The 27,974-nt window shown below is 45.7% G+C and overlaps 3 protein-coding genes and 1 pseudogene across 3 annotated transcripts; 2 read left to right on the top strand and 2 right to left on the bottom strand.

Annotated features, from left to right (window-relative positions):
• The first annotated feature begins 451 nt into the window (after positions 1–451).
• LOC146171051 (uncharacterized) lies at positions 452–2,415 on the top strand. The gene is made up of 3 exons (XM_084586535.1): positions 452–886; positions 1,094–1,263; positions 1,947–2,415. The coding sequence occupies exons 1-3, from the start codon at positions 470–472 to the stop codon at positions 2,413–2,415; spliced, it is 1,056 nt and encodes a 351-aa protein (XP_084442661.1). The 5' UTR covers positions 452–469.
• Positions 2,416–6,573: 4,158 nt separating this feature from the next.
• Positions 6,574–8,536, bottom strand: LOC146171050 (uncharacterized). Its single transcript, XM_084586534.1, has 3 exons — positions 8,102–8,536; positions 7,725–7,894; positions 6,574–7,042 (listed from the first exon to the last, which is right to left on the bottom strand). The coding sequence occupies exons 1-3, from the start codon at positions 8,516–8,518 to the stop codon at positions 6,574–6,576; spliced, it is 1,056 nt and encodes a 351-aa protein (XP_084442660.1). The 5' UTR covers positions 8,519–8,536.
• Positions 8,537–13,662: 5,126 nt separating this feature from the next.
• On the bottom strand, positions 13,663–13,834 carry LOC146171049 (U2 spliceosomal RNA; annotated as a pseudogene).
• Positions 13,835–16,849: 3,015 nt separating this feature from the next.
• Positions 16,850–21,245, top strand: LOC146171048 (uncharacterized). Its single transcript, XM_084586525.1, has one exon. It carries the CDS (start codon positions 18,753–18,755, stop codon positions 19,704–19,706), a length of 954 nt encoding a protein of 317 aa, XP_084442651.1. The 5' UTR covers positions 16,850–18,752; the 3' UTR covers positions 19,707–21,245.
• Positions 21,246–27,974: the final 6,729 nt, after the last annotated feature.

Here is a 27,974-nt window from a genome sequence, read left to right as displayed (position 1 = left end):
TGCACAGCCGACTGCTGGACATCCTTTCGTCGGTAAGCAAGCTTACATTGCGACCTCCCTGTAACACTATTAGAAGCATGCATTTTTCTTTGTAAAGCATTTTGTGGTATTCTTCTAACCAAAATTTATTCATTGCAGGAGCTTTCTTGGTGTAACCGTCCACTGGCTGGGCGAAGACTGCACGAGAAAGTCTGCTGTACTGGCATGCATGCGCCTCACTGGACACCATACGTACGACGTACTCGCGCACGCACTGCATGGTGTCTTAGTGGACTATGCAATTCTGAACAAAGTCACCGTGACCGTCACAGACAACGCGTCAAACTTGGCGAAGTCATTCAGGTAAAATGTCTTCGTACTTATCGCCTTAATTATTTCTAGTATCTCCGTCTAAAAACAGAGCCCTCATTTTATCGCTTGCAGGATATTTGGTCCGCAACAAAACAGAGAAGATGATGAAGACATAGAAATGGTCAGCGTGCAGGATATTCTCCAAGTTGTTTCTGACTCGGATACCCCTCCCGATCCAGACGAACCAAGGCTGCCAAAGCATGAACGCTGTGCGGCGCACACGCTTAATCTCATTGCCACCATTGACGCTGAACGGGCTCTGCAAGACGTTCGGTACAAGCGTGCATATACGCGCGTAATGAGCACCTGCAAGGCCTTATGGAATAAGCAGCAGCATTCCTCTATAGCCTCAGAGGCAGTGCAGCAGCATTTAGGGCGCTTTCTAATTGTACCATGTGCAACAAGGTGGAACTCCCTGTTCAATGCTCTGGACCAGATCAGGGAAGCAGGAACACGCATCAACAAGGTTCTCGACGCCCTGAACATATCCCGGATCCTTGGAGATGACCTTGTCTTTCTGGAAGAGTACACGTCGGTAATTTGACATTTTTATCTCTATATGAAATTATTTGCTATTATTATATAGGCTCAAGTAAGCGTTGATGATGTTAGTTATGCGTGCCAAAAATATTCATTATAAGATATCAATATCGCGGAGTTCTTAAAGCAATTAACGCATTACAGACATGTGATTAAATATTACGCTGTGCTTAAATGTACTGCTTCAATCCTGCTCTTTCAGGTTCTACGGCCAGTAGCGCGGTCCCTCGACATTTTGCAGGGGGAGAAATACATGTTCATGGGGGCACTTTTGCCAACGCTGTGGTCTCTTCAACGGTCGCTGCACTGTCCTCAGGCGCTACACTATTGCCAACCACTTCTTGACGCTGTGAAATGCGGCGTCGGGAAGAGGTGAGTTTTTCGAACTTGATCTGTGTAGTAGATGTCCTTTCAAATTCAGGGAATCTTTCTAGCGCGTCAATGAGCGGACGCGGCTGTGAGAATGGAGTCGATATATGTGCATCAAAAGCCTGAAACATCAATTAGCATGGCAGAAGTATTTGAGTACCTGATTATACGTTTGTGTTCCATGTGGTGATGCGTAGCTTATATGTTTGATCGGTGTGGAAATTTGTACGTGTCTCACACTACAAAACTAAACGTCACATCCAGCTGGTTTATCACGTTGTAGGAAAGCTGGCACACAAGTGTGAAGTTTTAAACATCGCTCCCATTAGAAGAAATGGTTGTGTGGAAGAGTGAGACAAGATCGAAAACCAACAAGCGAGGGCATTGTTGGCTCCGAGTCTTGTCATGCTTTTGCGTCATCCATTTAATTATTAGACGGCACTAGCTGACACCGTCGGCATCGTTGCCCTCACTACGAGCTGGCACTTATAATTTTTAAGTTAAAGTGAAATTTTCACTTGTAGTGGAGAAGTGCGGAAAACGCTTTGCTAGTATGCCCGTAGATCTTATTACCCATAAATAAATGCAACAGTAACTGACTTACAGAACATCTGGAATATTGATGATAATGCGGATGACTACTTGGTCACATATAAGTTATAAGCACTATGGTATGATTTATCCAGGTTTGCGCACCAGCTTGCGGACCCGGACTACACCATTGCCGCGGCCACACATCCACGTTTCAAGTTGGCTTGGCTCCAGGACGACAAACTTGAGCGGGAAAAATGGAACCTAGTCCGCTCCTGCTACCAGGCGCATTTCAGGGATGAAGAATCTCTAGATCATGTCGCTGCGCCACCCAACATTGATGCTGATGATGATTTTTTCAACATCAAGAGGGCGGGACCACAAAACTCAGTGAACGACGATTTTCATCGATGGATGAAGAGTGCAGTCACTGACTTTACGGCTTTTGAATCATATCCAAGAATTAAACAGCTCTTTATGATGTATAACACTGGGCTGCCTTCATCTGCGTCTGCAGAACGACTCTTCAGCATGGCCAAGGACACGCTTTCTTCAAAGCGGGGCAAAATTTTCGACGCGCACTTCGAAGCGCAGTTGCTTTTGCGTTGTAATAAAGAACTCTGAAATGCTTTGGGAGCTGTGAGCAGTGCACTTTTTTGCATGTTAAAAAATTTAGAGTAATTGAAATGTAATTCCATTACTTTTCTGAAGTAATTGTAATGTAATGTCATTACTTTTTGAAAGCAGTAATTAGTAATGTAATTTAATTACATTTCTGCGGTTTTCGGAAAAGTAATTAGTAATGTAATTTAATTCCTTTTGAAAAGTAATTTTGCCATGTATGGATGGGGGTAACCATTGGATTATAACAGCTGTCGACCACCTTACACGCTACGCTGAGACAGCACCTGTACCGACCGGTTCCGCTCAAGAAGTAGCAAATTTCTTTTTGCGATCATTTGTATTGCGTCATGGCGCTCCTCGGGTGCTCCTCAGTGACCGCGGGACGGCCTTCTTATCGGCAGTCGTTGCCGAAGTTCTTCACGCGTCATCCACCCTTCATAAGACAACCTCAAGCTACCATCCCCAGACTAACGGGCTGACTGAGCGATTTCACCGCACCTTATCAGATATGATCTTCATGTACATCACACCGGATAATCGAAATTGGGACACTATTCTACCATTCGTCACTTTCGCCTATAACACAGCAGTACAGTGGACTACCGGTTATTCTCCATTTTTCCTCGTTTATGGCCGTCCTCCCACTACAATTCTCGACGCTTCCTTCTTCTCTACGCCCGACTACTCCACATCAGTACCAACCCAGTTCTTATCTCGTGTGGCCAGATGCCGCCATCTTGCCCGCCTCAACACAGCAGCGTCCCAGGAAGACCGCAAGAGTCGCTACGATTCTACGCATCGCGTGGTCTCTTATCGTCCCGGTGACGAAGTACTGCTGTATACACCACTGCGCACCCCTGGCCTTAGTGACAAATTCCACCACCGCTACTTTGGTCCCTACAAGATTATCAGCCAAACTTCTCCAGTTAACTACAAAGTCACGCCTGTTGATCCCCCAGCCGATCGACGCCACCGTGGAACTGAAATTGTTCATGTTTCTCGCCTGAAACCGTTTGTGCGCCGCGGTACATCGGTTAATTAGGAGCGACCAGGCTGGCCGCTTCCGACCCCCCGGGCAGATTGTGCGAGCCTTCTGTGGACCTTCTTTCATTTGTACATGCCATGATCTTCTTCTTTCATTTGTACATACCATCATCATCGTCCCGCGGCGCGGGCTCCGGCGCGCGCCTGGGTTCGTGATCGGATTAAAGCGCTAGACAAGGCTTGGCTGTCCTTGCCGTCACGACCTCGCCGCCTAGCCTTCTTTTACAATATTGGAAGATGGTCACTTATGCGGCCATTTATTACTCCAGAAGTCAGACCATCAGCTGAGGAGTTAGTAAAAAATACATCGATTGCTGTCGCTGCTTGTAGTCGCGTAGGGACATTTATGACGTTATTAAAGCCGTTGCACTGCAGTATTGACTCTACCTCTACTTTATTAGCTGAATGTGAAAGAAAATCTATGTTTATATCGTCCCCCAAGAAAGCGTTAAGATTGTTCTCTGTGACCTATTGGAGGTATTCGTCAAGGAACCAGGCAAAATTTGAGAAGTTTCTTTTTGGAGGGCGGTAAAATACGGAAAAGATGTTTTTACGACTTTGGAAAGAGAGTATTTCATAGTCCTCATTAGTTGCAGTGAAATGGGTAAGAACGCTGCCTTTCATATTTCTGTCTATCGCTATCATAACGCCCCCACCTCGTCTATCAACGCGATTTTGCACATACGTGTTATAATTTGGCAATTCTAAGGCTTCGTCACTGCTTTGATTCCATGTTTCAGTCACCATCACTATGTTGAAACGAAAATCAAGTGCAGAAAGGAATGATTCAAACTCGTCACCTTTGTTACGCAATGATTGTTCATTAACGTGAAAGAAGGATATGCTTTTCTTTTTCAGAGTACACGCAGGGTTTAGAATAGGTGGCATGAAGAACTGAGTCTTTGTTCGGCTGAAAAGGGAAGGAGGCGGGTTCATTTAGGGTGCGCAAAGTGCATTACTTCCCCTGGCCCTGGCCCCTAAGTAGTTTATCAAGTTTACTTTCCTTTGAGATGACTATCGCTGACAAGCCGTCAGATATCTTCAGCAGTATTTTGCCATTTCGGTGCCAGACATATTTGAAGTCATGTTGTTTTGCCCATTCCTTTGCGTGCTTCAGCAGTTCGCGGTTCCTTTTCGTCAGGTTTTCAAGCACGTGCACTGTACCATCTTCTTTTTTTTTTTCCTGTTTGCCCACCACAAATCCCGGGTTTTCTGCTTTGCGAATCGGCAGAGAATAGCAGGAATCATATCTGGTTTTGAAGGCATACGATGTATGGCATTCACATCCGAGCCGAATGTGCAAACCCAACATAAGACATGATAGACTGTAAAAGAAGAGACATCTGGGCGAGTTGGTATGGTGGACGGTTTGCGAATAACCACCAACATAAGACGGTTGTGATTACTGATCTCGAGCCGGGTATCCTGAAGAGTGAAGTTGAATGGGCCTTAGCCAGCCTTGCTAAGAACAAACCTAGCGGAATTGATGGCATTCCAGCTGAATTGCTTCAAAACCTCAACCATGACGCTGTTAGCATTCTGCATACATTATGTCAGAAGATTTGGACAACCCTGCAGTGACCACAGGATTGGAGGAGGTCACTTTACATCCCCATTCCAAAGAAAGGCAGTGCCAAAGATTGTTCCAACTACCGCACGATCGCGCTTATTTCGCATGCTAGCAAGGTGATGTTGAAAATCCTCCAAGGTAGGCTGCAGCAGTATGTGGATCGGGAGCTTCCGGATGTGCAAGCTGGGTTTCGCAAGGCCAGAGGAACTAGAGACCAAATTGCCAACCTTCGCTGGATCATGGAAAAAGCAAGAGAGTTCCAGAAACCCATCTACTTCTGCTTTATTGATTATGCGAAAGCGTTTGACTGCGTAGATCACAGCAGATTGTGGCAAGCTCTCCAAGAGATGGGAGTTCCAATTCACCTCACCTGTCTCCTCAGGAACCTGTATGAAGGACAAGAGGCCACAGTCAGAACTGGGCATGGTCTTACTGATTGGTTTCCGATTGAGAAAGGAATGAGGCAAGGCTGCATACTGTCGCCCTGCCTATTTAACTTATATGCAGAGTGCATCATGAGGAAGGCCGGCCTGGACGAGTCTTCAGCTGGAGTGAAGATTGCTGGAAAACGTATCAACAACCTTAGATATGCGGATGATACCACTTTAATGGAAGAAAGTGAAGTGGAACTCAAGAGACTTCTGATGCGCGTACAAGAAGAGAGTGAGAAGTTTGGGCTTAAACTGAACATTAAAAAGAAAAAGATCATGGCGTCTTGCCCTATCAAGTCCTGGAGCATCAATGGACGAGAAGTGGAAGCTGTGACAGATTTTCTCTTCTTGGGCTCCAAGATTACCTCGGAAGGAGACTGCAGCCATGAAATCAGGAGACGCCTGCTTCTGGGAAAGATAGCAATGGTTAGCCTTGACCGACTAGTAAAGAGCAGAGACATTATTCTGCCAACCAAGATCCGTATAACTCGTGCTATGGTATTTCCAGTTGTGATGTATGGATGCGAGAGTTGGACTGTGAAAACGGCTGACCGCCGAAGAATTGACGCGTTTGAATTGTGGTGTTGGCGAAGACTCTTGAGAGTACGGTGGACTGCCAGAAGATCAAATCAGTCAATATTGTCGACCATAAACCCTGACTGCTCATTGGAGGGTCAAATCTAAAGTTAAAGCTCAGCTACTTTGGTCATCTGATGAGAAGAGAGGAGTCGCTGGAGGAAGATTTGATGTTGGGAAAGGTTGAGGGTCGCCCTAGAAGGGGTAGGCAGCGAACGCGATGGTTAGATGGCATCCTCGAAGCACTGCAGATGAAGTTATGTGATGTTAGGAAGATAGTGAGAGACCGGAAAGCGTGGCGTGACATAGTCCATAGGCATACATGGCAAAATTACTTTTCAAAAGGAATTAAATTACATTACTAATTACTTTTCCGAAAACCGCAGAAATGTAATTAAATTACATTACTAATTACTGCTTTCAAAAAGAAATGACATTACATTACAATTACTTCAGAAAAGTAATGGAATTACATTTCAATTACTCTAAATTTTTTAACATGCAAAAAAGTGCACTGCTCACAGCTCCCAAAGCATTTCAGAGTTCTTTAATACAACGCAAAAGCAACTGCGCTTCAAAGTGCGCGTCGGAAATTTTGCCCCGCTTTGAAGAAAGCGTGTCCTTGGCCATGCTGAAGAGTCGTTCTGCAGACGCAGATGAAGGCAGCCCAGTGTTATACATCATAAAGAGCTTTTTAATTCTTGGATATGATTCAAAAGCCGTAAAGTCAGTGACTGCACTCTTCATCCATCGATGAAAATCGTCGTTCACTGAGTTTTGTGGTCCCGCCCTCTTGATGTTGAAAAAATCATCATCAGCATCAATGTTGGGTGGCGCAGCGACATGATCTAGAGATTCTTCATCCCTGAAATGCGCCTGGTAGCAGGAGCGGACTAGGTTCCATTTTTCCCGCTCAAGTTTGTCGTCCTGGAGCCAAGCCAACTTGAAACGTGGATGTGTGGCCGCGGCAATGGTGTAGTCCGGGTCCGCAAGCTGGTGCGCAAACCTGGATAAATCATACCATAGTGCTTACAACTTATATGTGACCAAGTAGTCATCCGCATTATCATCAATATTCCAGATATTCTGTAAGTCAGTTACTGTTGCATTTATTTATGGGTAATAAGATCTACGGGCATACTAGCAAAGCGTTTTCCGCACTTCTCCACTACAAGTGAAAATTTCACTTTAACTTAAAAATTATAAGTGCCAGCTCGTAGTGAGGGCAACGATGACGACGGTGTCAGCTAGTGCCGTCTAATAATTAAATGGATGACGCAAAAGCATGACAAGACTCGGAGCCAACAATGCCCTCGCTTGTTGGTTTTCGATCTTGTCTCACTCTTCCACACAACCATTTCTTCTAATCGAGCGATGTTTAAAACTTCACACTTGTGTGCCAGCTTTCCTACAACGTGATAAACCAGCTGGATGTGACGTTTAGTTTTGTAGTGTGAGAAACGTACAAATTTCCACACCGATCAAACATATAAGCTACGCATCACCACATGGAACACAAACGTATAATCAGGTACTCATATACTTCTGCCATGCTAATTGATGTTTCAGGCTTTTGATGCACATATATCGACTCCATTCTCACAGCCGCGTCCGCTCATTGACGCGCTAGAAAGATTCCCTGAATTTGAAAGGACATCTACTACACAGATCAAGTTCGAAAAACTCACCTCTTCCCGACGCCGCATTTCACAGCGTCAAGAAGTGGTTGGCAATAGTGTAGCGCCTGAGGACAGTGCAGCGACCGTTGAAGAGACCACAGCGTTGGCAAAAGTGCCCCCATGAACATGTATTTCTCCCCCTGCAAAATGTCGAGGGACCGCGCTACTGGCCGTAGAACCTGAAAGAGCAGGATTGAAGCAGTACATTTAAGCACAGCGTAATATTTAATCACATGTCTGTAATGCGTTAATTGCTTTAAGAACTCCGCGATATTGATATCTTATAATGAATATTTTTGGCACGCATAACTAACATCATCAACGCTTACTTGAGCCTATATAATAATAGCAAATAATTTCATATAGAGATAAAAATGTCAAATTACCGACGTGTACTCTTCCAGAAAGACAAGGTCATCTCCAAGGATCCGGGATATGTTCAGGGCGTCGAGAACCTTGTTGATGCGTGTTCCTGCTTCCCTGATCTGGTCCAGAGCATTGAACAGGGAGTTCCACCTTGTTGCACATGGTACAATTAGAAAGCGCCCTAAATGCTGCTGCACTGCCTCTGAGGCTATAGAGGAATGCTGCTGCTTATTCCATAAGGCCTTGCAGGTGCTCATTACGCGCGTATATGCACGCTTGTACCGAACGTCTTGCAGAGCCCGTTCAGCGTCAATGGTGGCAATGAGATTAAGCGTGTGCGCCGCACAGCGTTCATGCTTTGGCAGCCTTGGTTCGTCTGGATCGGGAGGGGTATCCGAGTCAGAAACAACTTGGAGAATATCCTGCACGCTGACCATTTCTATGTCTTCATCATCTTCTCTGTTTTGTTGCGGACCAAATATCCTGCAAGCGATAAAATGAGGGCTCTGTTTTTAGACGGAGATACTAGAAATAATTAAGGCGATAAGTACGAAGACATTTTACCTGAATGACTTCGCCAAGTTTGACGCGTTGTCTGTGACGGTCACGGTGACTTTGTTCAGAATTGCATAGTCCACTAAGACACCATGCAGTGCGTGCGCGAGTACGTCGTACGTATGGTGTCCAGTGAGGCGCATGCATGCCAGTACAGCAGACTTTCTCGTGCAGTCTTCGCCCAGCCAGTGGACGGTTACACCAAGAAAGCTCCTGCAATGAATAAATTTTGGTTAGAAGAATACCACAAAATGCTTTACAAAGAAAAATGCATGCTTCTAATAGTGTTACAGGGAGGTCGCAATGTAAGCTTGCTTACCGACGAAAGGATGTCCAGCAGTCGGCTGTGCAGCACACAGATGACACATCTCGAAGGGTGGCACGGAGCTTGTCCTTCATTTCTTCGTACATTTTGTTGACTCTCTCAGCTACTGCCCGACGGGAGAGCACTTTGATGCCAGGTTGAAGTGTCTCTAAAAGACCGATAAAATCTTCGTGTTCAACTACGGAGAAGCTTTGGAATGATCCTATAACGAACTTCGTTACAGCCGAGTCTACTTCCTGCTGCGACGGGGTGGGCACTCTTTTTAGAAAACAGCCTTCCAGCCTTTTCTGCTTAAGAGCAGACGAAGAGCCTTCATCAGAGTCTTCTGGCAACCGTTTCTGTTTTCTAACATCACGTTCTTGCAAAGCGTATGGGTGCTTTTTCTGAAAAAAAAAAAATTATAAGAGTAAACAAAAAGATCTGTGTCCTTACTCTGCAAGGTAATACTTGGAAGTATTAGACTATACGTTATCAGAAAGGAGATTACACGGCTAATTATTCTTCTTTGCTCGGCTCATACCTCAGTGTTTCTATGAAAACTGGCAAGCTGAGAAGAAAGCAGTACGCGAAGAAAAACACTTTGCACGACAAAATTCCTTTGATTAGCTATCGAGGCTAGATGTACTTTTTTTTTTTTTTTTACAAATGAGCACACAATAAACAAGGCACTCAGTGCGTCGCAGCAAGCATATGTCAAGTTCAAGTAACACCAACAAGGCGCATACTGTTCTATTGCCAGGTTGGGCACTCCCCTACCTTGAATTAGAAACATCCCACGTTAAGTCAGTAAAGAAGTAAGCTGTAATAAATTTGAAATTTGTCTAAGAACAATATGCACGCCCTGGCATTTTGCATTCTCAACAAAGCTTCGTAAATGTGCAACAAGATGACCTCAATATCAAATATCTTAGTATATTAAACTAGCTTATCAGCCGCGCAGTTCACGCCACAACGAAAGCAAAACCAAGGTCTTAGACGCACTGTTAATGTACTACGCAGTTAATAGCGTGCCTCAAGCCGAAGAAAAAGCACTGCCTTCTGAGCAAACAATTTACCACATACGCGTTGGCAATGTTCAGTTCGCAATCGCCGATCAGTCACAGAAGAGAATGGAAGCGCGGTTTTTTTTTTTTTTCCCCGAACTCAGAATACAGGGTATGAGTAGAAAATAAAAACTTACCTGCAGGTGCTTTAGCAAATTTGATGAAGCCTTGGAGCTGGAGGATAACGTCTTCGGTCCTGGCGGACATAACTTGCACGTTACAGTAACATTGTCTCCTATTTTTGACTTGAATTCAAAATAGGGCTTGAGATCCGGCCACGGAAGCTCGTCTTTTCGCAAACTCATTACCGTTGTCATGCCTCAGAAGCAAAGTTTGAGATCAGGATCCCGGAGCCAGGTTTTTGGTACATCAGAAGACCGTCCCACATTTTGCAGTCACCCAATCAGAATTAACTTAAAAGACGATTGGTCCACTGAACCGACTCTCACACCATTAACTTTGACAGTGTTAATGACTCTTTCTCTGATGCTAAAACTAAAAAAAAAACGTCAAAATATCTCCCAAATTCTGGTGCGCTCAGTGAGATCCAAAGAAGATTGGCTCACTGAATGGTGCACCACGCCCTTCAACTTCAACAGTGCTACAAGTCTCTCTCTCTCAAAAAAAAAAAAAAAAAACCACCAGAACACCAAGTTTTGTTTTCAAAATACGTGGCACACATTTCACTTTTTTCCCGCCAAATTCAGTTTCCGCTGACAGTTGACCTTCTTTGCGTTCCCAGAACTCGGTACATTACCGAACTAAGACAAACACAGCGCCAGCCAAACACTTATCACTTTTAGTAGTTCCCGTCAGTAAAGGCGCCAAATTCTTCGCTGTCTTGTCCGCACCATTCAAGCTTTCCGAAGCTTGTTACTTGTTGCCTGGAAAGCGCCCGGACTCAGCACCTGCAGCCGCTTGCGGCAATGGTTTCTGTAAGAGCCCTTCCGGTGTCCCCCTTCGCCTCGCAGCGACGACGTAACGCGACCGCGAGCACGAGTGCGGCCTGCGTGGGTGTAACCGGGGGAGCCACGGTGCGCCCACTGTCCGCATTTCGTGGACTTCAGAAGAGTGCCGCCTCTTGCTCGGCCTAGGGCTATTAGGGGCCAAGCACGACTTCTCTCGCGGCTGTCTTGTCAGGGCAGTAAATTCTACCGATAGGCGCCGATGTCCACGATGCGCTGTGCGTCGCCTTAAACGGCGTGCCATACCAGGGAGTGCACGCGCGTTCCGTTTCGTTTACTTCCTAACTGGGCCATCTGTTTACGCGAACGCCGACCTAACATGCTTCTGCCCTCCCGCCCGGGTTCGGCGCCGCATCGTCTAGAGTTTTTTGCGGCATGAACGAACAGAATGACTGAGCAATAAATTTCTTTTCGAGACCCGCCAGTCTCCGTTTCAGCAGGCCGTATTCTTCAGGCACTGGATGGAGGGCTCCCGGTGCTCTCCACTGCTTAACAAAACAAAGCGACAACGAGAGGCCGGCGGTCTGGCAAACGCTTCTGCGGGATTCTGACTAAAGCTGCCGGTCACTTGAGCCCTTTCTCAGGCACGTTGTTGAGTGTGACTGTGAGCGTGTACAGTGCAGCAAGTAGTACATAGCTTTCCCTTCGTAAAGGCAAGATAGCATGCCTTCCCTTTCACCGTGCACTAGCGTATGAGTCCGACAGCCGGTTTTCGGTCGACAGGCCCGCCATATCAGAAAACAAACGTTTTTCACTCACTTCCGACCCAACTTTGTCGGTCTCATGTACACACCCTTTATGTGCGCGTGTGGAACACAACCTGCTGCCGAGCAATGTGCGTGCGTGTGCGGTCGTGAAAGCTGCATAGCTTTGCCTTCGTAGAACTTGGCGCAAAGAGACTGCGCTTGCCTGCGCGCTCGTCGCCCCTCGCCCGTGAGTTAACTTGCTTGGCGGCCCCACTCTTCCGCGTTTTTTTCCCTCCGTGTATTTGACTATAGAAATGAACCCCGAACTGTGCTCTACAAGCAGCAGTGGTGCTTTTGGAACAAAAGTAATTTCGAGAGTAATTAATTACTTTTACTGGGAAATTACCAGTCGAAAGTAATGCATTACATTACCGAATTACCAGAGCAGAGAAGTAATTCATTACATTACAAATTACCGAAGAAAGTAATTAAATTACAGTAATTACATTACAGTAATTCAATTACTGCCATGTATGTCCATAGGGTCACGAAGAGTCGGATACGACTGAACGACTGAACTGAACTGAACTGAACTGTTATTACAGAGCTATAAAATAGGGGGCCCCAAAGCTAGCTTGGGGCGTCGAAATGAACATGCGCAGAACGTAAGGCGCGCTTGGGGCATTAGGTTAACCCTAGGGGCGGCCCCTATTTTTCGGAAATAGCGTTCGCCCCAAGCCACCGTTGGGTCGCTTGGGTTACGGCAACATGGCGGCATTCGGGCAAGCGGCGGCCGCTCGCCTCGGCACACATTCGCAATGCCCGCTCCATGGTATCACGCGTTCATGGAAAACATAATACCAGCGAAGCTTATGCTATGTCTCATGATGCCCGCACTATCAAATTTTAGCGATAAAACGCACTATATTTTCTGATTGCTTCCGGATTTCCCGAGCTGCTAGGCGTACCGAGTTCGCCTCCTTTGGTTGGCATGGGGACTAGACAGCGGAAAGCGCGGAAGGTTCAAACGAGGTTTCCCAGCCTCGGCCTGGATTGACAATTTGCCGATTTCGTCTTGCCTGACAAATTTTACACAAATATAGTACTTTTTGATGAATAACATTGCGTTGTTGGCTTCAGTAAAACACGTTGTTGGGCTAGTTGGTGCATTGCATTCTTGACCGGTTAGTCTTACTTCATGCGTTGTTGGCTCTTTTATATTTAAATGTTTTCCTTTGGTTTACTTTTGGCGCTGCAATCGACGAACGAAGCAAGACTCCGCGAAAACCCCTATTCCAAAACTCGCCACTCGGCTAGCACGTTGCGCCGCCGCGCGCAATTTCCTTGGGGGCCCCAAGCCTTGGGTCCCCCTATTCTAAAACTCCATATTAAGGCAAAAGCCTTTATTGCCTCATCGTTGTCGCCAGAAAATGTGTCACGCTTTTGCCGCGGCTCTTAATGGTGGAGATGGGAAGACGTCATGGAGGTCTCCACCAATCACAGAGCAACACCACAGTAGGCGCAAATGCGTCACCTATATGGCCATGTCAATGAATGATCAGTTGCTAATTAGTAAGTAAATAGTTATAAAATATTAAATATACACTGATTCCTTATTATTAGCTAATTATTATTCATTAATTGCTAGTTAAACTGTAATTACTAAATATTTACGATTGCATAAATAAATAATTACTAATTAATACCGTGTTCTTTGTAAAATTAAGCACACAACAATAAAAGTCGGAAAAAAGTTCTAAAAAATTAAATAAGTAAAGAAGAACGATAGACAATTGGGAAGTTGGTAGCGATTCATATTGGAAGGGCACAGCGCAAAACTACACGATACGAAAGGAAGAAGCGCTCGTGTGTACGTCTTCTTCCTTTCATCCCGTGTGTTTTTGCACTGTGCCCTTCCAATATTAAAAAAATTAAGCAGCAAGCTCGGGTAAAAAGAATTATTTTTTCTGATTTTATAATTGCGATTGTCTTCACCCAAAAGGGGGAAGTCGCTGGTCCGGTCCAGGAGGTAATGCAGTACAGGGTCGACCCATGGCGGAAGTGAGGAAAGCCCCGAACGCTCCGCCGCGCTACAAAAATCAGTTTAATATCACGGGTACAAATAGAACCGGTAACAGATATTAAGCTGTTAAGAAAAGAGGTGGCTTTCGAAAATTATTGGGACATTGGAACCAGGAAATGGTCATGGGCTCCCTTAGAGCGGGAGCATCCATAAGGGGGGAGGGGGATATCCAGGTTTTCAGTCTTCGGTATGTCAATGTAAATGGGAGACATCCGAGTTGCGTTGGCATACAAAAGACCCGGCGCACAAAAGATCAGCCATTCGCGTAGTGTTGTGACGTGAAGGTCCGGTGCCGGAGCACCGCTCCCCCTGCCAGCCGAATAATGATCCGAGATATCCTGATAAAAAACTATGCATACCTCTTTTTAACAACACTAATGTAATATACAGGCATAATGATCAACTAACCAGGGAGTTATCGGAAGCCTATCACATCCATAGAAAAGGGGATAGTTGCGTGAGCACGCCATCGGTGCTTCTGCATGACACTGAGATTCTATATTTGGATTCCCATGATTAGACTAAGGAAGGAACAGCCTCGGGAAGGAACAGCAGTTTACATTAGGTAGCGAAATACTGGAAGTAGTAGGCGAATATGTCTACTTAGGACAGGTAGTAACCGCAGATCCGGACCACGAAAAGGAAATAACAAGAAGAATACGATTGGGATGGAGCGCATTTGGCAAGCACTCGCCGATTATGACCAGCAGCTTACCGGTATCGCTCAAGAGGAAAGTATACAACAGTTGCATCTTGCCTGTACTTACCTATGGGGCTGAAACGTGGAGGCTAACCAAGAGAGTTCTACTTAAGTTGAGGACAAGCCAGAGGGCTATGGAACGAAAAATGGTAGGGGTAACGTTAAGAGATAGAAATCGTGCAGAGTGGGTCAGAGAAATAACTCAAGTTACCGACATTCTAGTAGAAATTAAGAAGAGGAAATGGACATGGGCAGGGCATGTAGTGCGAAGAGAGGATAACCGATGGTCGCTGAGGGTAACAAACTGGATTCCAAGGGAAGGAAAGCGTAGCAGGGGGCGGCAGAAAGTTAGGTGGGCGGATGAGATTAAGAAGTTCGCAGGGGTCAAGTGGATGCAGCTAGCACAGAACCGGGTTAAGTGGAGAAATATGGGAGAGGCCTTCGCCCTGCAGTGGGTATAATCAGGCTGATGATGATGATGATGATGATTAGACTAATGCTTGTTTCGGAGCGCATGCGTCCTGGTTCTTGAGAAGAAAAGTGTATATTACCTGTGCTTTTTTCGAATAAACTTCAGTTGTTAGTCAGCGCTTGTCCGTTATTCTCCTCTCTGTTTGTCCCAAGTAGCCGCGCTGTTTTTTGATCTTGGTTAAAGGCTAGTTCTAAAAACCAAGACCTTGAGTAGAGTCCCTACGCCTAGTATCGATCAAAGGGCTACACTTGGCCAAAGGCCGAGAAGCGAAAAAATGAACTGCGGTTCGATCCTATCAAAAATATGTGCCCAAGAGGCGCCACTTATCGGCTTTTGCAGAAACAGCGCCGGTCCACCGTTTTTCAGTAGTAGCACTTGTTCTATGGTTTGCCAGATGACGACACATCCCTCAGAGGAGATTCTTAACCAAACCATTCTCTAGCACCCTAAATAATAGACCCACACGCAATGACGCACGGAAAAGTAACCCCAAGTGTCACTGCGTGCACGAGCCGCCCAACAATAAATTAAGACAGGGGCAATGACAGGATTGCTGTGTGAATCATACGAAAGCAGCGAGCTCGGGTGAAAAATATTAGTTGGTCTCACATTGGAATTGCCATTGTCCTTCCTCCTGCAATGGGGAATCGCTTAGCCGCTCCCGGAAGTAGTGCAGTACTGGATCGACTCTTGGCGGAGGTACAGCAAGGCCTGTACGCTCTGCCGCGCTACAAAAATTCGTATAAAATCAAGGGTACAATTAGAACCAGAAACAGATATATGCTGTTAAAACGGTGTTTTTCAGAAATGTTTTGAACATTTACAAGCAATATTTTATTGCAGACACCTACAGTTATTATGGCAAACGCCTTTATTTTCTCATCGCTGTCGCCAGCAAAAGTGTCACGCTTTTGCCGTGGCTCTTATTGGTCGAAACGGGAAGATGTCATAGAGGTCTCGACCAATCACAGAGCAACATCACGGTATGCGCAAATGCGTCCCTTATATGGCCATATGTCAATCAATGATTAGTTTATAAATAATTATAAATAACTAATAAAATAATATTATACACAACCCTATCGAAAATCCCACCATAGAATTACCATAGAACCATCATCTGTTGTGGTGGGTTTATGGTCTTTAGAGTGGAAAAATGGTGGCCATGATCCCTTTTTGGTGTCCATGATGGGCATGCTTTATGGTGTTCAATCACGACCACCATACTGCACACATCATGACCACCGAAAAAGAACCTTGGCCACCATTTTCCACTCTAACCACAATAAACCCGACTTCGTGGCGCCATGCTGGCGATGGTAGCAAAATGGTGTACATGGTGCGTGGTCTTGCTTCTGTGGTGGATATGGTGGTTATGGTTCCCTATGGTGGGGCCATTGTGGGGCAGTCTTGGTGTCAAGGTGGTCAAGGTGGGCGGTAATGAAGAATGGCGGCCAACTTGGCTCGCTCATCTCGTGCTTAGCGCATCATGGCGGTGTGGTAAAACGAAGTACATAGATAATGTCTGACGTTTCGAGTCCATTCCTGAGCATTAAAATGCACGAGGTAGAGGTCCTAAAGCCACGTAAGTTCGACAACTATACCATTTATTCTACTTGCCTTATTCCCCGCAAGTGGGCAAGTCAGCGTGCAGGCTTTATCCAAATGTACATCGGATGCTACATCGGATGTTGTGACCGCAATAAGGAGCACACTGGTTTTTCACGCCTCCTCTGCCTTCCCACAAACTAAGCAGGTTGGTGCCTGCATTGGCCGGTTATGCGTGGTGGTTGTGCACCCACGCAAATGACAGCGACAGTGCCTATGATTCGCACATTGCTGTGTAGAGCGTGCTTGTATAATCGCGAGTCGCCCGTATTCAATGACCGTTCATCCGCGAGGACTGGCCTAGGAAGATGATTTTATCTTGAAAGAGAACAAATGACTTCATTTGTAAAACATTATACGTCATAGCTAAGTCAACAGGGCCGGCTTGCACGATAAAGTCTGAGCTAAGTCCAGACTTAAATGGTGTCTTTAGAAAGACCAAGCTTATTTAAGACGGCTCGTGTTCCGAACGCCGAACGCTTCGGGTTCATGTTCACCAGAGTGGCTTCTCAGAACAGCCTCAGCAACCACTTGGGGCATTTTTCCTCGTAACACAATCTTAAGCCGCAAAAAGCAATGGCACGGATTTTACACAACGCAAAATTGACGGAATGTGTACATCTTACAGCAGGGACAGTGCCAGCGCATTCCTGTATTTTCCTAATTTCTCTACTTAGACACCTGGCGTCCTTGTGTCTTACCCAAGACAGCACTAGAGTCGTAATCATACAAGCGACTTATTCAAGTCAGGACTAGAGCCCAGTCTTGACTACAGTCTTAAGCGGCCATGCTAGTGGCCTATTCTTTAGACTCCAGTTAAGTCTGGACTTAGCTAAGACAGTCTTAAGATTGCTTTGTGCATGGGGGCCCAGGTATACTGCCGCCGCCGCGATGTCTACGAACGGTGACCAGAGCTGGTGAGCGAAGCGGTACACGGCCTCGGAAAGCCAGAAACATGAAATATCCGTTCAGGTAAGCTTCGCTTGTAAACTGAGGGAAACTTAGCGAAGCTAGGGTCCCTAGAAATAGTGCTAGTCTCTCGTCCGCCGGCCCCGATGGAGGCGGCCGCTGAATGATCGCTGCGGGGGCGCTGCGGTGAAGCGGAGTGCCACTGCCGACGGAGCAGACGACGCGTGTGCCCGTGCGCTTCGAAGTGCATTCGCTGCATGGTCATTGTCAGGTGCCTTGTACATGCGAAGCCGCTCTTAAGTCTTGATTTCAGTTTAGTCGTAATATTGAATTCGTAGCCGAGTTGTTGGCATAACCCCAGATACGATGTTTTTTTTCTTGAGCGAAGTTCTGCGCTCATGCCCCTGAGCCAATGTAGAAACGAAGCTGCTTTTTATACCCTATTATCCTGCTGAAGCTACCGCCGTGCCGTATTGTAATGAAGATTTCTGACGATTTTGTGCAAACAATTGCGCTTGCATGGAGGACTATACTAGACGCACGTTCTAGGCTCCAAGGACCATGTGTGCGAGCAACAGAGCGCTGTCGCCGGCGTTTTCATACACGCTATAGTTTCATCTTAACATCTTCGGATGTTTAGCTAAGTTATAACACGTATGTAGAACTAGAAATTTTCGGATTCATGCCCAATTAAAGCACGCAAGATGGGAACCCGAGCTCTTCAAATCGCACCGCGCTTCAGGCAAACTGCTGATAGACATTCTTTGGTGCTTAGGAAGCCTAGTATCCACTCATCAGAGTATGCCATCACTTTTGTTGACTTGCGTTTTGCAACCTCTAAAACATATTTAAACAGCCAGCTGTTAGTTGAGAGGAAGGGCACTAACACTTCTTTCAAACTCTGTCCTTGAAAGGTGTTCATTTTCATTTTTAATTTCACCTGGAGTGTGGTATCGCGAAGTGTAATCAAAGCTGCGGAACTACCTCGCCTCAGCCACGCTCTCTCCGCTCACCCTTGCCACTGTGAAAAGTTGGCTTATTAAAGCGCGCTGCGCCAGCCACCGCAGCGCATTTCTTTCATTTCCGTTATGACGGAATAAAGCCGTTCCTGTCTGAGCAATGCTGCAAAAATGAACCAACTCCAAATGAACCAAAATTGAACCAACTCGCCCAAAAAGAAGTGTTAATGCTGCCTCCGTTGTCTTGCCTAAAACACGACATAATGGCGACGAGGATGGCGAATCTGCGCCGGTGTTACGCCCACTCAAGACTTTCAGCACAAGACCAAGAACTGTAGCATCTACAGCAACGGGAACGCCTTCGTCATGACTACTTTCGGGCAAGTTGAGCATTTTGATGATTCTACGACTGATTGGATTTCGTATGAAGAGCGGTTAGAAGCATATTTGCGTGCTAACAAGGTTCCGGAAGACTTAAAAGTAGACGTGCTCCTGAGCTTGATCGGACCACAAACTTACGCACTTCTCAAGTCACTGACTATTCCGGATAAGCCCTCGTCTAAGCCCTATGCAGCGCTCATAACGCTACTTCGCAATCGCTTGTCTCCGAAGCCGTCGGTCATCGGCGAAAGAGCAAAATTTCACCGCCGGTCACAAAAAGAAACTGAAACCTTATCGGAGTTCGTGGCCGAGATAAGACACCTTGCTCAGACATGCGATTTCGGCGAGTTCTTGGATCAGTCACTGCGCGACCGATTTGTCTCCGGGTTGCAGCGCGTCGACATCCAACGGCATTTATTTGCCGAAGATAATGCCCTAACTTTCCAAAAAGCTGTCGAGCGTGCCTTGTCTTTTGAAGCAGCAGTGCGAAATGCGACAGAAGCGCACGTAGTGCACGAAAGGAATGCCGATATACATAAAATGCCTAGCTCAAGGCCAACTCCCGATGCAAAGGCGGTAGCATGCTATCCATGCGGTTCGCCCAAGCACGGAGCAGCATCTTGTCCGCATTCGCAAGCAACTTGTTATCAGAGCCAAAAGAAGGAACACATTCAACGAGTTTGCAGAAGTCGTCCGCGACGTGTGAAAACGCTCACAGAAAGCTCATTCAACAGGCACACAAAACTTGCTCTGAATGACGTTACTTTAGACACACGTGCAGTGCCTTTTATGGTGACAGTCAAAGTTAAGTGTACCGTTACAGATGGAGCTGGACACCGGAGCTGCTGTCTCGATAATTTCACGCAACCACTGCCGGAGGATTTTTCTAGATTTGCACCCGCAACGAACCAGTCTTCGACTACGCACGTACGCAGGTGAAGTAATCAGGCCCATTGGAGTGCTTGAAGTCAACGTGGAAACGAACGGCCAAAAGCAGCGCCTACCGCTCTACGTGGTGCCACAAGACGGACGCTCACTTCTGGGGCGGGAGTGACAGAAGATTCGGCTTGACTGGAGCCGTATCTGGGAGCTGAACGCCGTTAGGAGTTTGCCTTGTGCGACCGAAGAGTCGCCGGAGAAACTTCAGGCCTTGCTACGAAATTACACGAAACTGTTCAGCGAAGACTTGTGCAAGATAAATGGTGAGGAAGCTGCTCTTTATTTCAAAGACAATCAAGAGCCTAGATTTTTGAAGGCAAGGACTGTGCCATTCGCATTACGTTCGGCAGTAGAACAGGAACTTGTGAAGCTAGAAAAGCTTGGCGTTATCTCACCAGTGGCTAGCAGCAAGTTTGCTACGCCGGTTGTGCCGGTCATTAAAGCTCATGGCTCGATAAGACTGTGCGGTGACTACAAGGTCACACTGAATCCAATTCTAGACACTGAGCATTATGCGCTTCCAAGAGCAGACGACCTTTTTGCAATCCTTGCGGGAGGAAAGAAGTTCTCGAAACTTGACCTCAACAGAGCATACCAGCAGGTAGAAATGGACGAACGGTCGAAAGAATACTTGATGGTAAATACACACAGAGGGTTGTATGTCGTCAACCGCCTACCTTTTTGGCATAGCATCAGCTCCTGCAATGTTTCAAAGGACAATGGATAACATGCTCAAAGGACTCGAAGGGGTTGCATGTTACATTGATGACATCCTCGTAACGGGAAAGACTGTTGAAGAGCACCTGCGTAACCTCGAAGCTATTCCGAAACGCTTGTCAGAAAGAGAAGTTGAGGTGAAGACGCCTGAATGTCAGTTCTTTAACGACCAGCTTCAGTATCTCGGTCACATTGTAAACGCGGATGGCGTGCGTCCAGCCGATGACAAAGTGGTAGTTATTGCAAAGGCACCGAGGCCAAATGACAAGCATCAGCTGCGGTCCCTGCTTGGCCTAGTTAACTACTATGGAAAGTTCATTCCAAACCTATCCAGTGTAATCGCACCACTCAGCAGGCTTTTACGCAGTGATGTGCCCTGGGTGTGGAGCAGGGAATGCGACGACGCCTTCGTTGAAGTTAAGAAGTTGATGTCCGTGCCACCCGTGCTTACCCACTACGAGCCCGGATTGCCACTACAGCTGTCTTGCGACGCATCAGCATACGACATCGGAGCCGTGCTCTCTCACGTCCTACCAAATGGTATGGGCAAGCCAATAGCATACGCATCAAGAACATTGACTAAGGCAGAGGCTAGCTACAGCCAAATTGAGAAAGAGGCACTCGGCCTAATTTTCGGTGTGAAAAAGTTTCACTTCTACCTCTATGGCCGTTCATTCATCCTCGCAAGCGATCATAAGCCATTGCTCACCGTTCTCGGGCCCAAATCAGGCATTCCTACGATAGCTGCAGCGAGATTGCAGCGTTGGGCCGTTTGGTTATCTGCCTACAACTACACGCTCAAGTACAAGTCGTCAGCAGAAAACGCAGACTCTGATTGCCTTTCGCGGCATGCCGTTGCATGGCAATGATGATGGAGCACCGGAAGATAAATTCTACGTTCTGCGTTTTGACTCGCTTCCAGTAAACTGCCGTGACATAGCACGCGATACCAGTCGTGACCCTGTACTCAAAGCAGTCATGCAGTACATTTTGAGCGGCTGGCCGAATCGCGCTCCGAATGACTTACTGAAGCTGTTTTTCTACAGACGTTTGGGGTTGTCTTTGCAGCAAGGATGCCTGGTGCTGGGAACTCGTGTCGTCATTCCTGAGCGCTTCCAGTCGGTCTTGCTTGAGGAGCTGCACCAGGGGAACCCTGGAATCGTCAGGACGAAGGAGTTGGCGAGAAGTTACGTGTGCTGGTCAACAATTGACAGAGACATCGAACAGAAAGTGAGTGCATGTAAGTCGTGGCAGTCGCAGCGCAAAACGGCGTGCCCTGCTGCGCTTCATGCATGGGCGTGGCCTAGCCGGCCCTGGGAACGGGTTCACGTCGACTTCGCAGGCCCATTCAGAGGTGCGATGCTCTTGATAGTCATAGATGCTCATTCTAAGTAGCCAGAAGTGTTTGAATTGAAAGATACATCCGTAGAGAGAACCATTGACCGTCTTCATGAACTTTTCTGTCGTTTCGGTTTTCGATAGACGCTTTGATCGAATAACGGTCCACAATTCACATCGGACGCGTTCTCAAAATACATGCGCAGCGTTGGCACCCGTCATGTTCGCACAGCGCCGTATCATCCAAGCAGCAATGGACAGGCTGAGCGCTTCGTGCAGTCACTCAAGTCTGCGTTGCGTAAGAATCCGTCCGTACCCCTACGCTCAGCTATTGCTGATTTTCGTTTGGCGTATCGCAACACTCCTCATACAACCACTGGGGAAGTTCCTGCACTCCTCCTGCTTGGCAGACGTCTTCGCACAAGGTTGGATCTTGTAAAACCTTCAATTCAATCAAAAGTATCGGCTAAGCAGTTTGACCAAACCTTAAGGCGTAAGTCATGCTATCACAAAGAGCGACTTTTTAAGGTTGGTGATAGTGTAGAGGTCAGGAACTTCAGGCGCGGAGAAAAATGGTTTCCAGCGACCATTTCGGCGCAAACTGGTCCAGTCTCGTACCGCTTAAGTGTCGTAATTCCTAGAGGTGTGTTTCAGTGGGTTCGCCATAAGAACCACATCGTCCGAGTGGCTCCAGAAGACACATCTGCTCCTCCGGCGCCATACCCGGAATCTGATGAGCAAGCGGAGTCCTGCCGGCGTCCCCGTCAACAGGCTGGAGTGCAAGACCGCCATTCGGATACAGAACCGGCAGAACTGCGGTACCCACTTCGGGAGAGAAGACCACCCGACCGCTATGTGCCGTGAACAGGAATTTGTTTTGAACTGTAAATAAGTGCGGAGGGATGTGGTATCGCGAAGTGTTATCAAAGCTGCGGAACTACTTCGCCTCAGCCACGCTCTCTCCGCTCACCCTTGCCACTGTGATAAGGTGGCTTATTAAAGCGCGCTGCGCCAGCCACCGCAGCGCATTTCTTTCGTTTCCGTTATGACGGAATAAAGCCGTTCCTGTCTGAGCTATGCTGCCTCAGTTGTCTTGCCTAAAACACGACATAGAGCTTTCACCAGCTTTGCCACCCTAATTATCCTTCGTACGACAAACTGCTCGAGACTTTGAAGTCTGTTTCTTAATTTTTTCTTCTTCTTGACAGGGTGTTCTGAGTTAACTTTCGCAAGTACTTGCAGGCTATACGCATGCTGCATCAGAAATAATGATACAGTTCGTCGCAAATTAAGTAACGCCCATTGTAGGAGGGAAAGGTCTTGGTAATAGGCTTCAATCCGCTGCCAGGACGCAGGCTGAATTTCGAAATGTCCTGAAGAAGATTAATTACCTCTTCTGTCGACTTTACAGCTATCTCCTTGACTTTGTTTCCTCGAATGCACACAGCAGCATTAATGGCAGCTTCACCTGTAGCACCGCGATGGAACAGAACTCGCCTATTTGCGTAGATTGCCTCCGGAGATTCGTCCTCGCTTGAGTGGCACTATGCGAATGTTAATTGCTCAACATCAGAAAGATCGACATTTGTCCCCAGTGGCGGTGGCATGCAGCTTTCTGCATTCCTGGAGCAGGCTCGCGTCACACGATCCACCACAGCTGTATTCTTCACCTGGCTCCACTGATGCTTCAGGATCAGTGCGCTTTTTTTCTTTCTCTGCAGGTCTCCCTGCTGACTGTTTTTGCTCGTACAAGTTGCGCTCCTTTCTCTTGAGAGGCAGAGAGAAGTATCTGATAGACTACGTTTTGGATGGAACTAACAATTTTTTTGTTTATTTATGCAGTCTATCCTCTTCTAGACTTCTGACGAAGTTTTAGAGCATAGATGAATCAATTGATTTCGAGTAAAAAAAAAGCAACTCTAGCTCCCGATCTCTGGGCAACGTTTTTTAGATTATGGAACAGCATATGAATGTAAGTGATGATGACAACTTTTTTCTTCTTACACGGGGTCTCTAGACTAACATCCGCTTTTTTCTGATATACTTTCTTCAGAATACCTTAAGCCACAGACACAAGAAGATGGGAAGGGTACCCGGCGTATTCCAGCTGCTTGCACTATTGTGAAAAACTTTCAAGCATGAGGCGCAGCCAAGACTTCTTGAGAATTAAGAATTGAAAGGCGAGCAATGAAACGTCTCACAAGTTTAGAGTGTAATGAATGTAACAATAGTTTTTCGCCACGAGGTTTGAACATCCAACACGTCCGATCATGATGCAGCATGAAGTTAATATCTATTTATTTATTTTATTTATTTATTTATTTGATACTGCCAACTGCCTCTTGGCAGTCCAAGCAGGAGTGAGTAAGTACAGTCGGCACTACAAATCAAGGTAAACAAGAATGTGAGTGACAAGAAAACATAAGGAAATGACTTGCAATACAGATTATTGCGCGGGCAAAAGCAGCTTATACAAAATTACAAAAAAGAACATTAAAAAGAACAAAAAAAAAAAAAAAAAAAAAAAAACACATCTGCAAACTGCAAAAACAGGAGACTGGACACTCTAAAATTAACATACTTCATTGCAAAGAGTGCACAGCAGACGCAAAGGATTCGACCGAGGTCATATTGGCGACTTCTTGCGGTAGGGCATTCCACTCTGCTATAGTTCGAGGGAAGAACGAGAAGCGATAAGCGCTAGTCTTAGCCTGTGGCATCACAATTGTTTTGCTATGCTTGCCTCTTGTTTCTCTTCTCTTATTAAAATTGATGTAGATGTCGGAATCCATTTTTGTTTGTTTATTAACTATATTAAACAACGTTTGTAGGCGATGTAGTCTACGCCGAAATTCTAATGTTGGGAGGCCGGACCGTGTTCTGAGTTCAGTGACCGAGGCTCTTCTACTGTAAGTATTATAAATAAATCTAAGGGCTTTCTTTTGCACGTTTTCAATGTTATTGATGGCAGTTTTTGTGTGGGGATCCCACACAACATCGGCGTAATCGAGCAATGGTCTAATGAGTGTCGTATAGGCAGCGAGTTTAGTCCTACTAGTGCAATGCTTCAGCCGGTGTTTAAGTAGCCATAGTCTCCTTAGCGACGCCGAAACGACATATTCAACATGAGCATTCCAGGTTAGCTTCGAGTCAATTACTACACCCAGGTATTTAAATTTGTCAACCGGCTTAATTGCTACATTGTTGATTTTATATGTACAAATTAATGGTGTTTTCTTCCTTGTAATGACCATGTGTGTGCATTTTGACGCGTTTAAGTTCATGCGCCAGGACTGACACCAATTATTGATTGCAGTTAGGTAATCATGTATGGCAGTCTGATCGTGCAGTGATTGAATGTTATGATACACAATGCAATCATCTGCGAAGAACCGGCATCGTACCGGGGAATCAAAGGTCAAATCATTTAGATAAATTAAAAAGAGAAGGGGTCCAAGTACTGAACCTTGCGGTACACCGGAAAGTACGGGAGCAGGTAGAGAAATTGAGTTTCCTATACGGACGTACTGTGTTCGGTTAGATAAATAGGAGTCAAGCCAGCGGAGAATTTGTTCATTCTTTAGCACGCATTGTAGCTTCAGTTTTAGTCTATTGTGACAAACACGATCGAACGCTTTCTGAAAATCGAGAAAAAGCACGTCTATTTGCCCGCCCCGGTCCAGCGCTGCCATGACCTCATTGGTAATGTGTAGAAGCTGTGTAACTGTGGATAGGCCACGCCGAAATCCATGTTGTTTTTCGGAAAAGAAACTATTATTTTCTAGAAAGCTAATCACGTGCTTAAAAATAAAGTGCTCCATCACCTTATTAGCGGTGCACAGAAGAGAAACGGGTCTGTAATTAGTAATACTGAGTTTATCTCCGGACTTATAAATGGGTATTACCTTTGCTGCTGTCCAATCATTAGGAAGGACACCTTGCCTTAGACTTTCATTAAATATTATAAACAGATATTTTGCGCACCACTCTGCGTACCTAAAAAGAAAATTATTTGGGATGTCATCGGGACCAGCAGATTTCTTTATATCTATGCTTAGTAGGGACGAAAGAATACCTTCTTCAGAAACAAAAAGGTCCGGAAGTTCACAGCCAGAACCTGAAAATTCTGGATTATTGTCATCACTACCGCGTAGAAATACCGAGGCAAAGTACTCGTTGAACGCTTCGGCAATATTCTGGTTATCACTTGACTCGGTATCATTCACTCTAACTTTGGTGACCGGATCCTTTTTTTCCGTTATGTGCATCCAAAACTTCCTTGGAGCGTTAGTAAAAAAATGGTGCAGCTTAACATTGAAGAAATGATACTTTGAGTCTTTTATTTTGTTCCTAAGTTCTGTGCGCATTGACTGTAGCAGAGAACGGTCGACAGATGAATTGGAACGTGACAGGCGTTTTAAGCGGCGCTTTAGCTGCAATATGTCTCGAGTGATCCAAGGGTTGTTGCGAACCATTCTCTTGCGCTTTGTTGGAATGTACCTGTGCATACATTCTTGGACTGTGTGTTTAAAATGCAACCATAAATCATTAACACTGAATTCCCCCTGGATAAATTTTTGAGAAAAAGTGTCGAAATCTTGTTCTAAGTAGTCTAGTACACTTTCATCTGCCGCATTCTTAAAATCCATGAATTCTTTGTCTGGACAACGTAGCGTTTTTTGCGGTAGATTGCTTCTAAAGAGGACCGCACCATGATCTGATATGCCTGGTAAAACTTCTACAGTAAATCCTGTTTCACTGACAGCTTCAGAGATAAGAACAATGTGGAGGATAGTTCGCGAGTTTGAAGTGACACGTGTAGGTGTTCCTACTACCTGTCTAAGATTAAAAGAAAATGCCAAATCGATCAACAAATCTGCGTGCTGACAAGAAGGTCGAGCACAGAGATCGTCCCAGTTGATCATGGGCAGATTAAAGTCACCGCACAAGATAATATGAGTGTAGCGTTTACTATGGGCGTAAAGAAAATCGTGCAGCGATTCCAAAATTGAGGTGTCTGCATTCGGAGGCCTGTATACTACACCAATAAGAACGTTGCACCTGAACGACGGCACAAGGATCCAAGCCATCTCAACGCAAGTATTGTGAGCAATGGGTGTGAATAGGAATATCTAGGAATATAACTCCTGTTTCAGGCAATTCGAACATTAGTTCTAGAGGTTTGAAGTGATCGCGAAACAATGCGAGGACATTAAAATCGTCATCCATGAAGGAATCGTCATTTCTATGAAGTGCAATGAAATAGTCGTCAACATATCTTATTAATAGTTCTAAAAATCCGTCCATTTAAATACCACAAGCATTTTGAACGGCAATCAGTCCGTAGTGATGAAGGCTTGTTGTATTTCAGTGAACGGATTTTTACTAATATGATTTTAACTTACTTCTACTTTCATAGTATTAGACAGAAAACCATATCTTCAGGAACAAGGCATCTGTATTGGGTCGTGCATAGCCCCCTTCCTAAGTGATTTATTTTCACAACAGTGTAAGGGTTGAAATTCACCGGGTAACGTGCATTACAACACTTAGTAGGAGTTAGTATCGTGTGCAGTAAAGGTTTATCCGCTCATTGCCGTATTTGCAATTGCATTCAACATCTAAAATAAAGTTTGGTTTTAAAAGTGCACAAAATCCGGTTAACGCATGAAATAGCTGAAACTGCATGGATTCCTCTTTCGAAAGATGAATGTATAAATAGCCCTTCCGTTGCATTGTTGCCGAAGGAGACTGCGTATCTGACTGATAAGTCTTGCTAGCGCATGTTCGGTAGGCGCATGTGATATGCGGTGGTATAAAACCAATTTTAACAAAACTTCTCTTTGGGCTGTATGGTTTCACGATCGTTCACGCATTGTGAACTGGCGACGCGTTTCTTTCCTGCGCATGTCTAATTTTATGTATATATTTTCCGCCCTTATCTGCGAATAAATCAGATGAAGTTAGCGTCTGTCCTGTGTGTTCCTTTCTTGTGTGCGTGTTTTTGTGCGCTTGTACTGATTTCAAAATAAGCTATGCACCATCTAGCCCAAACAGAAGTTTCGTTTGTTTTATTAAATTATCTATCCAAATATGAGGGCTCTTTTGTATGTACATCATCCCCTTCATCTTCTCAAGTCAACACTTGTGTTTCTTTCATCGTCGGTTTGACATGTCGTGCAAGATATCTTGGATTTTTCCTTCGCAAGGATC

Source organism: Amblyomma maculatum, unplaced genomic scaffold, assembly GCF_055883805.1.
Source record: "Amblyomma maculatum isolate TAMU_Amacu unplaced genomic scaffold, ASM5588380v1 scaffold_23, whole genome shotgun sequence".
In the NCBI taxonomy this organism is placed as follows: domain Eukaryota; kingdom Metazoa; phylum Arthropoda; class Arachnida; order Ixodida; family Ixodidae; genus Amblyomma; species Amblyomma maculatum.
The sequence above is the reverse complement of the archived record's forward strand: the minus strand, read 5'-3'. Positions and strand labels throughout refer to the sequence as shown.

What these genes read in the sequence shown, in the direction of transcription:
- LOC146171051 (XM_084586535.1), top strand. Translation starts at nt 470, where the DNA reads ATGGTCAGCGTGCAGGATATTCTCCAAGTTGTTTCTGACTCGGATACC. An exon ending in TTCTGGAAGAGTACACGTCG is followed by an intron (nt 887 to 1,093) that starts GTAATTTGACAT and finishes CTGCTCTTTCAG; the next exon opens with GTTCTACGGCCAGTAGCGCG. An exon ending in AAATGCGGCGTCGGGAAGAG is followed by an intron (nt 1,264 to 1,946) that starts GTGAGTTTTTCG and finishes TGATTTATCCAG; the next exon opens with GTTTGCGCACCAGCTTGCGG.
- LOC146171050 (XM_084586534.1), bottom strand. Translation starts at nt 8,518, where the DNA reads ATGGTCAGCGTGCAGGATATTCTCCAAGTTGTTTCTGACTCGGATACC. An exon ending in TTCTGGAAGAGTACACGTCG is followed by an intron (nt 7,895 to 8,101) that starts GTAATTTGACAT and finishes CTGCTCTTTCAG; the next exon opens with GTTCTACGGCCAGTAGCGCG. An exon ending in AAATGCGGCGTCGGGAAGAG is followed by an intron (nt 7,043 to 7,724) that starts GTGAGTTTTTCG and finishes TGATTTATCCAG; the next exon opens with GTTTGCGCACCAGCTTGCGG.
- LOC146171048 (XM_084586525.1), top strand. Translation starts at nt 18,753, where the DNA reads ATGACTACTTTCGGGCAAGTTGAGCATTTTGATGATTCTACGACTGAT.